At 40.0% G+C, this 14,119-nt stretch overlaps 1 protein-coding gene across 2 annotated transcripts in view; it reads left to right on the forward strand.

The window, feature by feature from the left end:
* The window catches only part of MYH9 (myosin heavy chain 9), a 56,119-nt gene that overhangs the window by 14,418 nt on the left and 27,582 nt on the right, over window positions 1–14,119 (forward strand). Inside the window, exons 3-10 of one of the 2 annotated variants that reach the window (XM_010178218.1) lie at window positions 2,522–2,549; window positions 3,327–3,420; window positions 8,211–8,225; window positions 8,349–8,441; window positions 9,139–9,202; window positions 9,754–9,852; window positions 10,715–10,858; window positions 13,144–13,239. In XM_010178218.1, coding sequence (XP_010176520.1) covers window positions 2,522–2,549; window positions 3,327–3,420; window positions 8,211–8,225; window positions 8,349–8,441; window positions 9,139–9,202; window positions 9,754–9,852; window positions 10,715–10,858; window positions 13,144–13,239 — 633 coding nt within the window. The remainder of the gene's footprint in view (window positions 1–2,521; window positions 2,550–3,326; window positions 3,421–8,210; window positions 8,226–8,348; window positions 8,442–9,138; window positions 9,203–9,753; window positions 9,853–10,714; window positions 10,859–13,143; window positions 13,240–14,119) is intronic. The other variant, XM_010178226.1, reaches the window with a different exon arrangement.

Genomic DNA, 14,119 nt, shown 5'->3' on the forward strand with positions numbered 1-14,119 from the left:
ATGTTATTCAGAGGCACAATCTTTTCCCTTGACATAGCTGCTTTGTGATAGAGACTTGCACCCAGGTGTCGCACTACGGAAGAATACGTTTCCTTAGGCAATCCATAAATGAGTCATTAGTTATTCCCCTGATCCACCCTCAAAGTGCCCAGTCACGAAGAGGGCTGGCATGCCTCTGCTGAGCCCTTGACCCACTGGGAACCTTAAATGGGTGGGGCCTTCAGAGCTGGCTAACGTCTACTCTTTGTCTGTCCCTCAGCAAAAGGGTACATATCTTAAAGGCAATGAATAAAATTCAGCGTTTGAAAAAACGACTATGCAATGCTAGTAAAGCTGCAGTAGCTAGTTTTGAACGCTTAAGAATTTGCTGGACCAAAACCATTTGAGTGATGATTTTCTTCTGCTTGCTTTCTTCTGGTCTTAGGGCTGATCAGCTCTTTCTGAGAACAGTATTAACAAAGATAAAGCAGATTATTGTCCTCTAAATTTTTCTGCTCATCTACATACAATCAGTTTCTAGTAAAGCAGTTTAAGAGCAAGAGTTGCCTATTTGTACAGTGTGAACTTAGTGTTTCCATTATTGGCTTCAGAATAATTTTTAAAAAGATAGAATCTCAAGTTTGGTAGGCTTACCTGCTTTCCTTATTCCATGCAAGTATGTCCAAAGCTAGATATACTTCTCTCTTTATAAGCTGAGTTTATAGGAGCTCTTTCTTGATGAGTATGGCATTCATGATGTTAGGACTGAAATGTTAAATTCAACTTGCGGTAACAGTATTTAAGGGTACAGAAAGTGGTTTTAGGTACTTGAATTCTTATCTGACCAGAAAGCCTTCCCTAATTACAGCTCAATCTCTTTATCTTGCATAAACCATTTTGAATGGTGACTCAATTATATTGTTGAAGAACTCTCTAGTGGGGAGAATACTGAATGCACTTGGCTTCTCTAAGCTACTAGATAAAAGAAGAGGAAGAAACAGTAACTAAAATACGGATGCAGTCACATCCATAAACCTACTGATGAAGGTTACCAATTGCTGAAATAATTTCTTAGAGCAATCCAGAGAAGTGCATACTGTCATGGATGTTTGAGGCTTGCTTTTTCTCTCCTTGGAAATTAGACTTCTATCCAACACAAAATTTGGGCTTAGCATGGAAAAAGGAAAGAATGACAATAACTGGATGAAATCTAATTGCTGTGTTACTGAGGTTCTCAGACTGGATGATCTGATAGCCCTCTGGTCTTCATCTTAAGAAAAAAAAACAAACCCAAATGCAACAGAAAACCCACAAAAGCCCAACAAAATAAAAAAGAACCCACAGCTAAATCGATACCTTCCAAACTAATGGTGATTTTGAGTTTGGTGGCACAGTCTGTTCTGTGAGTGCACCAGTAACTCTTGTGGACTGTCTGTGAATGACTTGCTGTGTCCAAGTCTGTTCCATGCCTGAACAGGTCTTGCTGCCCCTGTGATGACTACAATAAGCTACTAAGGCTGTTGTGGTGTGGGCATGGGCGCTCTCCAGTCTACCCAGTGTTCCCATCTGGTTCCTGGTGGTATGGGGGAGGAATGGGATGCAGACCTGGGGGGGAGCACAGGGTGGAGGGATGGATGAAAGGTGAAAGCAAGGCAGAAGTGAGGGAGTGTGTTCACACAGAAGTGGTGGAGGAGCAGTGGGATGAAGGCATGGTGGAAGGACTAGTCAGGACTGCATATGGGGAAGTGGCATCATAGATGAAAGCTGAAAGGAAGTTAAAGATGTGGGAGAAGGTAAGTGTTGATAGGGTAGATGAAGTAAGTTCTGTAACTGGAAAGATGTTATAATCCAGAGCTGGGAACTGAACACAGGAATTAACGTCTACTGCTATGTCAACATGAAAAAGAAAAGATTTCTACTGTTTCCAGCTGCTCTCTTAGTACAATAGGGGACAGTGCCACAAATAAGTCATCTGTATAGGACTTAGGCTGTTGCTTAGCATTGTAGTTTTCAAATCCATTCTGTACAAAATAAGTGATAAAGATTTCTTGGTGAGCTTCAAGTGTGTCTTTTGGGGGTAAAAGCCTCTGTTTGATGTGAAGTTTTGGCACTTTGGGATTTGTAACAGTTCCTGTCCCACTTCCCCCTTCCATTTCTACTGCTCCGTTGATAACTTAAGTCATTATGGGCCCAGTATAATGGGGAGGAGGGGGCTGAAGTAGGTGTAGATGTACATCAAACTGTTGCTCTCTGATAAAGAAACATTCAATAAGACAGTTCTGTTTTGTTTGTAGAAAAATTGTAATGCAAACAATACTCCTTCTGGATGAAGAAAATGAAATGGCGAGGGTGCCGTTATACTTTAGCAGATGGTGGGAAGTTGGCATGTATTTCCAGAAAAGGGGTTACTTGGCCATATTTCTGAAGATACTTGTCAGAGTTTACTAGTTCCTGGTTTTATCTTTGGTGTTGATTTCATTCTGTCACATACATTTAATTTTAGAGTCTCAGTCTAACTGCCTTTTTAAAAATTTTATTGCAGATCGAGAGGATCAGTCCATCCTTTGCACGTGAGTATTACAGCTGTCAACTTGTCTGGATGTCAGAGTCTGTGTTCAGAATTTTGATTGGAGGACTCTCTTAATTGTAAATGCTGGGAGTGGGCTTGGTAGATCATAGTGGAGAGTTAAGGAAGGTCCCACTTCCCACTACAGTTTCTCCAATACATATGTAATCCATTCTGCAGAATAGTTTTTGTAAGAACTGGAGGAAGAAGAGAGGTTTTGAAACGGCCCTTGTGCTCAGACTCCTAAACAAATACAACTTTGTCAATGGAAAAAAATCCTTCAGATTTGATGCAGCTGTTATGTTAATGTACATTCATACTGATGAAGCTGATACAGTAACAGATACTCTTGATACAGCAGTTTTTCTTCTACAAACAGCAAAATTTGTTGTCCCTCAGTTCTGCTGAAGGACTTGGTATGTTTCTTCTTGCAGTCAGAAGGCTTCCTTTTGAAAGATTCACTTCATTACCTTTCATCCCTAGCTCTACAGCAGCCTCAGGATTATTGCTCAGCCACTTGGCAAGCTTTGTATCCAAGTGGCCTTCCCTCCTCTGTGCACACGTACAGAACCTGTACCCCGCAGCAAACTGTCTGAGGGCTGGCCTGCAGTCCAGCTACACTGGCACCGCTTGCCAGTGCAACTTGTGTTTTCTTGGTTTCGAGGGAGGTGCCCTAATGGCCAGAGTGCAGTTAAGGAGCTCTATAGTCTTTTTGGGGTTAAAAATATGAATATGTCCCCCTGTGTCTTGTTTGTGAATGAATTGCAGATTTTCTTTACAGAGGTGAATCGGGAGCTGGTAAGACAGAGAACACCAAGAAGGTCATTCAGTATCTGGCTCATGTTGCTTCTTCACACAAGTCTAAAAAAGACCAGGTAAGACCTCCTGGGTTTAATGACACTCTATTGCTGTGCTGACTTTGGACAGTAAATGTATATAGGTTGATGTTGGTAAAAGACATATTGCTCAACAAAAGCCTAGATACTAACGTTTACCAGGGGGCTGAGGAGGACAGTGAACTGTGAAACAATAAAACCAATAAAAGTTAACAATAAAAGAATACGGTGATAAGCTAGTGGACATCAGCTGAAAACTTTAAAATTGTAGGAAAACATTAAAAGGGTGGAAAAGAGTCAAGTGTTAGCAGCACGTGAAAGGAGGGTGGTGGTGACGGTGGGAGGACGTTAAAGATGTCTCACTTATATTTTTTTCCCCTCCCTCTCCCCCGATGGACTATTGCCGAATTCGTCAGTTGTATCCTCGTAGGTGAGCTGCACGTTTACTGCACGTTCTGCACCAGGAATGCGTTTTCTGTCCCATTGTGTGATTTTTTTGAGCAGCTTTTCACTCCACACCAATATCACTTTCTGCAGCTAAAACAAATCCATAGACAATTCACAATTTTATTTTTTTTTGTGTGGTGCACAGTAATCTTTTTGTGAGGATGTTCCATTGGAGACTAAAGTAATATCAAGAATACTTATGTTCTGTGCTCAAAAGTAGTTTGCATTTAAGGTTTTTCTTCCAGGATTTTCCCAGATATGCCACTTGAGAAGTATTCCTCCAGGGCAATAGGACCGGACCAGCCTGTCCTAGAACCATAAGCGTCTAGTGTGTGTGGTGTTCCTAGTAAGATAAATGTAACAGGTATTTAGCTTTCTATTCCCTGCAGTGAGATGTGTCTGCAGGTTGCAAAGAAAGGTCAGGGGGAAGACTGCCCTGCAGACAGGGTGTTCCAGTACTCTGAGCTTGTTTGCCAGAGCTGAACACATTGGAAATGTTCACTGGTGAGCTGTGTAATGAAAGTCAGATACAAGTGTGTCTGCTGTATCTCTAGGTTGAGTTTTCCCGTAGTATCTTGCTGTATAGGCATGAGTACATACTCATATATACAAGAAGTAATCTCTGCATGCAGGCATACTGTGTGTATGCACACATAGTAATAACTAGCTTCTGGAATTCAACCAAAAAAAAAAGTTCTGTGTGCCAGACTTTCAGACATACGAAGGCTTTTTCCATGGTCTGTCAGTAGCTTTATTTAGAAACATTTTCCTTTTTTTTAAGTGTGGAAAATAGAATCATGGGGTTGAGTTAAGTATTCTTCCACTACTTATTCCCAAGCAAAATTTCAGCCACTAAAGCAGGAAAGGCAGTCTGCTTAGGAGAATAAAATGGTGCTAAGTTGGTCTCGATGGTGGTTTGCCCAAGTTTGAATAATCCCTGCCCCCAAGTTTTGATTCTTCTGAAAAGTCCTGCAGCTTACTTTTGCTCCACTTCTGTGACTAACAGTAGCACTGGCCTTACCAGAGAGGATTAATTTAGAACTGAAGTTGTTGAATGTTAATCGGTAATGAGTGCCCTGTGCAACAATTCTTTACAAACCTTAAACTTGGAACCAGATTATAAGGGTTGATGAAGATGAATAAGTTAATTTTTTTGAGGATTTCAGGTACCCTGGTCATGGCAGATTATTCTTTAGGGTTGAATATGATAGCAGCAAAACTTTATGCTGCAAGAACAGGCACGGAACTTAACCAATGATGATATAGAAAGTAGTGGTGCTTTATCTACCAGGAAGGTTTCTTGACTGTCACCTGTTCCAAGTTTTGGATGTAACCCGCTGTTTTTCCAAGTATCGGAGCAAAATCAGATTTATAAAGCATGTTCTTCAACTCTAGCTCTTTTCTTTTGGAGGTAGTGGCATCTTCCACTGATCCCAGTGCATTAGTATATTCAGCTAAATAGCTTCTAGCTGCATGGTGTGACTACTAAGCACATTAAGGCTGCTTTTGGGGCCTACAAAATCTAATTATAGAAACACTTTTTTTCATTTGTTGAAACTTTATTTATAGAAGTTGAGATTGATGTTTTCTCATGTTTAGCCTCTGCTTGTCTACTGACTTCTTAAAGCATGTGATGGTTTTTTCAAGATGAGAATGTTTGCAGCTGATCAGAAATTCATGGGCAATAGTTGCTAATGCTTAAATATTTGTAATAAAGGCTAGGTTGCTGATGACTTTTCTCCCTTCTCCATCCAACCCACTGTTGTTGGGATTCAGTTATTTGAGAATCTCTCACACAACTGCAGAGAAGAATACAAAAGCAAATCCCTAAAGTGTAAAAAACAACAAAAAATCCCACCAAAACAAACAAAAAACTCAAATACCCCCTCCTATCTTTTAGTTTTTTAAATTGCATGCTGTTAAAGCTAGCTGTGATTTCTAGATGCCTTTCTTCATGCTTCCTGAACAATAGAAGGCTAGCAAAACTTCTATCTTGAATAGAAATCATTCCAAAAAGTGTACGAGATGCAAAAAATTCAGAGTACAAGATAGATGTCAAGGATTTTAATTGCTTTAAATTGGTGGTGTAACTTCAGAGCAGTAGAGAGTGTACTGAAGTGTGTGGTGTCCAACCACAGGCTAACCAATCCAGTGGCTGTTATTGCTTCTGTTTTCATGAGGAATATTATACATACTTCAAATGCATGCCAAGTATTAAACAAATTTGTTTTAGGTCAAGGAGTGGCAATTACAGGTGTCAGAAAATTGGCAGCATCTTAATGATAGGAACTTTAGAATTTCTAGAAAGCTTGTGACAGACAGCTGTGTTGTACTGGTTTTGCTTTGCAAAAATATCCATTGTGTAATAACAATGAAGTCTCTTCCTTTAGTGAAAGGTGACTATCAAAATTTGAGGTAGAAAAACCTCAGCAACTTCCACCCAAATCTTCTCTAAAATATTTGAAGATAATGGACTGTCTCTTTAAACAAGGATGGTGTACAGGAAGGAATGGATATGTTGCAGTAATCACATCCACTTCATCCTATCTACCATTGCCATGGCATGCTGGGATCCTGATCTTCCCAATGTATCATGGTGCTAAGGCAAGTCATGAGAGAAGTGACTTGACCAACTCTTTAGTGTTTTCCTTTCCCAAGAGCTTTGTATTGCTGTGAGCTTGAGTTGGCTTCTCTATGCATATTGCTACCTTGGTGGTTCAGGAAACCTAATCACCTCTAAACTACAGTTTACCAACACCCACTTAACACTAATGACACTTTCTTCCTGAGATGCTAAATAACAGGAGGGTCTATAGCATGGATTTCTATAAACTTTTGATCTTTGTGTAGCTAAGCATGACCTTAGTTTTATTTTTAGCCAAATAATTAAAATAGATTTGATGTCAAAGCCTGACTTCTGTTGAGAGGAAAAAAATGGGCTTTTTTAATCTCTTCCCTCCTTGTTCCGTATTTGGGTTGAAATGCCACATTACTGGCGTTTCTCACTTGCACAGTAACAAATTGCAGTCACAAACAAAGGCCCATGACTTCACTGCAGGATGGGAAAGAGGAATGGGGTGAGGGAAGAGTGTTCTCACTTCAATACCTGTGCCAGAACAGGAGGGGAAATGTGACTGCCGCACAGCTTCAAGGACTGAACTCTAGTTTAAAGGTTTTCTCCTTACAAAGCCACACGCTGGCTCTTGTGAGACAGTGCGTGTCCCAGCTCAGGTTCCCTTCCCAGGGCTGACTCTCTTATATATACTTAACAGTGAATGAAAGGGTTTGCACCAGCTGCCCCTTCTGTATATGTGTGGTTCTGCAGGGGCTGAGGGTCTTCTTTGGCTGTGCATTTTGGAAGCACAGTGAGGTGATTGTGGGAGTAAGAAATAAAGACTTTGAGTTCTTTGTACAGTTTCTCATGTATCTTCTTCTTTTCTTTTTTTTCTACGCATGTATTTTTAGAGAGACTATGTAAGGACTAATCTGTTTTATAATGCACTTTGAGAATGAATGAGAACAATTTTCCTTCAGAAATACCCTTAAATAATTTGCCCATAAATTCCAGTTCTCACAAACCAAACTTTATTTCCATCTGTTATGCACAGGAAGTCTTGAGTACTTACTGATAATGGCTAAAAAGAGAAACATTAATCTAAACTGTCATATTCTGTCTCTAGAAGCTTTTTAGATAATCTTGAAATATATAGAACTCCACGCTTTTAGCATAGAGGACAAGTAATTTTTAAAAACAGCCAAGGATATATCTAGAGCCTGCAGGGAAAGGTGTATATGCTCCAGTGGTCTAGTACTTGGCAGGGATAAAGGTTCTGAATTTTTCTACAGCTCCAGTATTTTGTGTTCCTTGAGGGGAGGAGTACGTGAATATAGCAGCAGAACGCAAGCGATCATGCAGTTTGTGGCATACCACTAATTCTCTTTTTTTTGTGTGCCTCTTTACAAAGGAGGTTTTTACTTGTTTGTATTTTGGAAGATGAAGATTCCTAGTGCAGACTTTTTGGTTTGTTTTTGTTTGTTGGGTTTGTTTTTTTTTTTTTATTAGACCTTTTCAGACTAACTTCTTAACCTCCTACAACTAGCAGAGTTCAGGGCTGTTGTGCAGTAGCAAGACAGGATTTTCCTTGCTCTTCCAGCCTAGGTGGCAAGATACCTGGACGATGAGGGCCTGATCTTTGATGGTACGGTGTTTCACTTTGATCCTGGGAGCTCTCTGGGATGTTATGGCCAAGTGGCTTTGAAGGGCTTCTTGTTAACAGAAAGACAGCACTAGGATGCCCTTGTGTTAAGGAAGGGAATAAGGCATATTTGTGAATGTTTCTGTTTTACCCAGATAACTAATGAGTCTCCTTTGAAGTTTTAAGGGATCATCTCCTAAGGTTTAATATGGCTTCTCTACAACAGATGCCAAGCTAGTGTGAATTGAAACTTCAGCACTGGTTTGACCCAAGGTTAATGCAGTGAACCACTACTTACTTTATTAATTTCTGATTTCTTTTTAGGGAGAACTGGAGAGACAGTTGCTCCAGGCTAATCCCATCCTGGAGGCCTTTGGAAATGCCAAGACAGTAAAGAATGACAACTCCTCAAGATTTGTGAGTATTACTATCTAGCATGGGTGCCAGCATTCTATGCTTTCACATGGAAGACTTGTCCTGCTTTTGGGTGAATTGCTGTCAGGGATAAGACAACTGTCTGTGAGTGACTTCCTTCAAATTAATCAGAAATGTGAATTTCATTCAGTCAGTTATCTAGCATAGACCTGATAGGTCTCTGGAATGGAGGAACCTGACCCTTTGCCAGGATCATCTATGCTGATTTTTACTGTAAGTTTATTACAGTCAGTTTTATCCTGGAGAGCAAATACTTTTCCTTATTTTGCTTGCTCTGGAGAGCAGTGGACAGTGTGAGAGGCAGATGGGGGAATCTAGAGCTGGAACTAAATGAAAATGGTTGAAGCCAACATTGAGGGAGGTGGAACTGTCTAGATTATATAGCACATGAAACTGAAGGGACCTTGGTTGTGGAAAATGTAGGCTGAAACATAACGTATTTGAATTGTAGGCTGTCTGAATGTCAGAAATGTCTGAAAGAGTTTGGTGTATTGTTTGTTAAATTGCTGTTGTGATTAGCAGGTATTGCCTGTTGGCTGACCTTATGTTTTACCTAACACCTGCCCGACCTCTTCTGAATTTCCTTTCCTGGATTGAAAAGAGAAGGTTTACCTTTGCTATTTACTGCTGTTACCAGATAGAATTAATACTAATTTTAATGCTATTATATTCTTCTTAGGGCAAGTTCATCAGAATCAACTTTGATGTCAACGGCTACATTGTTGGAGCCAATATTGAGACCTGTATCCTTTCTGAAACCACTTAAAGTGAAAAGTTAAAGGCCATGGAGATGGCAATAATGATACCTAACAACCTCTTCATAACTGACTTTCTGTTTGTCGGGTCGAGAAAATGGTAGGAAGCACTTACATTTATGCTAGCAAGATTACTGTTGCAGTCTCCCATTTCTTCATATGGTATTTTGTGACCTTTGTGATCATGGTGGAAATCTTTTCTGAATTAATAAATTCTAATCTTAGTAGGCTGAAATGAAAGCATAAACTGCAATAAAGTTAATAGCTTTGGAATTTCATAAGCCATTCTCACTTCTGTCCAAGGCAAGTAGGGATAGGTGGGCACTGTTTTTCTGGTTTTTATCAGTTAAGTCTCTCTTATCATAGCCATTATTCAGAGGCTGGTAGAACAGAGGCTCAGTGGGTTGCTAACTGATAATGATTGCTAAATCAATACACTTGTTAATTGGTATGAGGAGAACATCAAGCAGAGGTTTTTTCTCCTGGCATAGAATAGGAAGTGATTTGTGTGTCCTGCCATATGCCTTGACTCTCTGAAGATCTGCTGGAGAAGTCACGTGCAATTCGTCAAGCCAAAGAGGAGAGAACCTTCCACATCTTTTACTACCTGCTATCTGGGGCAGGGGAGCATTTGAAAAGTAAGTGTGATTTTTTTTGTTGTTGTTGTTGTTGTTGTTGTTGTTGTGGGGTTCCCTCATCACAGTGACAGAGGGTCCAAAACACTTGTAGTCTAGGACCTGTTCCTTCAGAGTTTCTTGGCTCTTTTAGATATGGTTACTCCTCCTCCACTTCTTCTGTACACTCATACATCCCTCTGCCCTCCCCCTGCACTTCTCAGTTCCTGAAAACTTGCTTCTCTGGTTCCTTCCTGCACTTGTCTCCTTGCCAGCAATGACTCTACGCCCTTCCTTATCTAAATCACTGTCCCATGTTTAGTCTCGTCTTGCATGATGTAAACCCTTCTAGTGCAGGAATAGTCCTACTGTGGTGTTTAACTGAATGGAACAAAGCTGCTAGCACCTAAACAGCTCTGGAAGTCTAGGACTCTAGTGTACCTAGCTCAGCCTAGCAAGCAGGGTCCATGTTGTGCGAGAGCTGCAAATTGATCTGGAGGAAGGACAAAGGAGAGGACTTTTCTCATGGTTGCTACTGATTCAAGAGCTACATATTAACTTTCACCTGACTTGAAACAAATTAAGTGTCTGAAATTAAAGGCAAATTTACTTTCAAGTTAATCCCTGCTTCTTATAGACTTAGGGGATAATGATGATTGACACTGCTTTGGTGGAGTAGTCCAGAGGAGGGAACAGAAAGAAATAAGGCTCTAATTTTATCTGAAATACATTCAGTGTTCAGCCTGCAGTAAAACTAGACTTAATCCTGGATTCATCCAGCACCTGCTACCATATGCAAGTCAGAAATTTGATCTGTAGTGTGTTGTCTACTTTAAAAAAAAAAAAAGAAAAAAAAAAGTAATTTCCTTCTCAATTCTTTCCTAAGCTGATCTGCTGCTGGAGCCTTACAACAAATATCGCTTCCTTTCCAATGGGCATGTTACGATCCCGGGTCAGCAAGACAAAGATATGTTTCAAGAGACCATGGAGGCAATGAAGATAATGGGCATCCCAGATGAGGAGCAGATAGGTATGAATCCTCTCAAGGGCTTGAAAATGCAAGGAAATTAAAGAGGGAACAGATCATATCTCTGGAGCTTTTTTTGTTCTGGGGTTCTTTTCTCATTTGTTTTAGGGTTTTTGTTTGGTTTGTTTTGTCTGGTGCCCATTTTCCCCCTGCCCCCCCAAGTGACCAGTGTGCAAGTAATAAACTTAGTGGCTTTGGAGTGACCCACCTCAGGGTCTACCAGCACAGTTTCAGTTTATGCAGTCAAGCAGCTAATGAAAACATGCTTCTGCTTGCTGTTTTTGTATCCAATCTGAGGGCTGTATATCCAGTTTATGAATAACACATCCAAGATACAAGAATCCCCTCATTCTCTTGTGCAATGCACGGCTTGTGTGCTCCCCCTATCCCTAAGCAGTGGCTTTAAAGTATCTAATCCAGCCACTGCTGGATTAGTACTTTGAGAATGGCCTGGTCATAGTGCCTTTCTTTCCAGCTTAACAGTGAACTGCTGATCAGAAATTAATATTGTCTGATTCTGGGAGCACAGTACCATGACAGTGAAGCTAGAATTGCATGCAGCCAGCACAAAGTGCAGTGAAATGTATTCACCAGAGCTCTGTGCTGTCTCATTCATGGTCTGCCTGACTGGTTAGGAACGAGTGTTCTGCAAAATCTCGGTTTCTGAGTGTATAAGGTCTTTTAAAACTAGGACTGTTTTTTCTCTACACTGAAGCAAGCATCTGTGGTGGTTTGAGGTCTCCACCTTCTCTGCTGGAGGCTGCAGCTCTTGTGGCTGTAGGGAATATATGCCTGTGCCTTAACTATTGCTCTTCACAGTCAAGTCTACTATAAATCCACACTGTTGTTATCCACAGTTAATGCACTTCTTGGTATCCTGTATCATCTGAGACTGAAATTGCTATGTGGAGGTGAAGAGACATTTGTGTAAACCAAATAAAAGAATTGGCAACCTACTTTATTGTCAGAATGTCCTGGTATGCTCAGTTTTTTGGGCTGGGTTTCTAATGTATGCTCTAGAGCATGTCTTTGCTGTCACATAGATGAGCTACTGGTTCCAGCCTCTACAGCAAAGACAGCGTTAGTGTTATGCACTTGCTGTTCAAAGTGTGAAGTGCATTAATGTTCCTTATAGGCTTAGAAGAATTAATACAGAGAGTAGCTGGCTGGATGCTAGGCTTAGTTTTGATGTGAAGTCTAAACACTAACTGTCTTAATTGATGAGACAACATTAAAATAAGCTGTCTGTCCAAGTGCCAGGACTCCAAATTCAGCTGTCAAACTACTGAATTTCATAACATGCCACTAGGAAGACATATGTTTCTTTTCTGTTAGTCCTGATATAGCATATATGGAGCTTTTGTTCACTCTGCTATCAGAAGGGTATTGTTTTAAATCTAATGTTTCTGTAAGAGGTAGAAATTAGGGAATGAGAAAATCTTTGGTACAAGATTCCCTTTGCAAGTGACTGTCAGTTTACTTTGCTCAAGGCAACTAGAAGATTTTATGCAATGAGCTTTGATTTATACACAGTGAAAATTGAATTGATGCTATGGTATTGAAAATGTCTTTCCTGTCCTAGCATCTGATACTGCTTTTGTGACATGCACCATTCGATGAGTATGAATGTAGCATTAGCAATAGATAGGGTGCTTCAGCATGTAATTAGTAATAGTTATGTACAGGCATTTTTGCCTGCATCCTGATGCCCTTCATACATTATAATATTTCTGTATGGACTACAGACCTTGGTCAGAGAGCTGAAAGTGGTACAGGGTTAAAGGAACAAAATTTTCCTTCTCTTACTTGGTTTGTACTCTTAATAACTGTTTCTTTCCTGTGTTTAACAGTGAATTTTGTCCCTCTAACAAAGAACATTTTGTCAAAAAATATAGATGTTTTAGGGTGGCACATTACTGCCAATCTTGTCTCCCACTTTACTATAGTGATGTTGAGAATGGGTGAATTTCCAGGCTGTGTAGTCTTGCATAGGAAGGACAGGGAGAGTCCCGTGTCCGGAGTGGGAGTCAGAGGAATTACCTGTGTGGTTTTTTTCCCCAAATTCCAGAAAGATATTGAGAAGGGCCTATTAACTATGTCAGGAAAGGTAACTGGGTCATCTCAGGGATTTTGGTGATGTCTGACACTAAGCTACTATTACTATTACTATTACTATTACTATATTACTATTACTATTACTATTACTATTACTATTACTATTACTATTACTATTACTATTACTATTACTATTACTATTACTATTACTATTACTATTATTATTTTGAAAGGTCTACTGAAGGTTATCTCAGGTGTTCTTCAACTTGGCAACATAGTCTTCAAGAAGGAGCGTAATACAGACCAAGCCTCTATGCCAGACAATACAGGTAACCAATCTGCTTTTCCCACCCCAAAGAAAAATGCAGAAAAAAAGCCTACCAGAAGTTCTTGCAGGTAGAAGAATATATTACAGTATGTAGGGAATGCTGGAGTCCTGTTTTTCTATGAGGTGAGTTAATTGTCAAAGGAGCTGACATGGTCCTTCATACAAATACACACTGTTTTACCAGGCGTGGTTTGCAGCCACCCATGGGCAGGAATGTGGCACTGTTCCTGTGAAAGGCCTGGGCAGGAAGCACATGTGATGACCAGATGAAAAGGATTACTCTACTGGAATATGTAGCTTGTGTGTGTTTTAACCAAGCTAGGAATGATTGCTCCTACAAACCTATTTTATCAGACTTCAGGAATGTTCTTTGCTGACTTTGTAGGTAGACTTGTCACCGTAAGAGTAAGGTAGATAGTTTTGTGGTCAGTGTAAAACATTTGTATATATTTTAATTATGCTGCCCATTGTTGCATGTGTAAATAGCACCGTGTTGCATGTGATAGAAGGTTATCTGTTGAAAGACTTAGCTCTTAGACCTTCATTATAGATGTACTGCAGAGATACAAGAGATTGCTAATTTAGCTTTCGGTGTTTATATTTTTGTCTATTATTGTCATGGAAAATATGCTTTAAATGGCATTTTGGGGAGGAGAGTAAACCATTTGGATTTTGGAACTTGAAGCTGGAATACACAGTTGCCTCAAAGACTAATCAGTAAATTAAGACAGAACAATTAGCGTGATTAAGAAATCCGTTACTTGACGTATCTTTAAATTGATTACAGACTATGCACTTAATAAAGCTTCCGTGTCATGACTTAGTGGTATGACAGTATTTCTTCAAATTTACTCTCATGACTTTTGGAGAAACTCAGTAAC

This window comes from Antrostomus carolinensis, unplaced genomic scaffold (genome assembly GCF_000700745.2).
Source record: "Antrostomus carolinensis isolate BGI_N321 unplaced genomic scaffold, ASM70074v2 scaffold33170, whole genome shotgun sequence".
Classification (NCBI taxonomy): domain Eukaryota; kingdom Metazoa; phylum Chordata; class Aves; order Caprimulgiformes; family Caprimulgidae; genus Antrostomus; species Antrostomus carolinensis.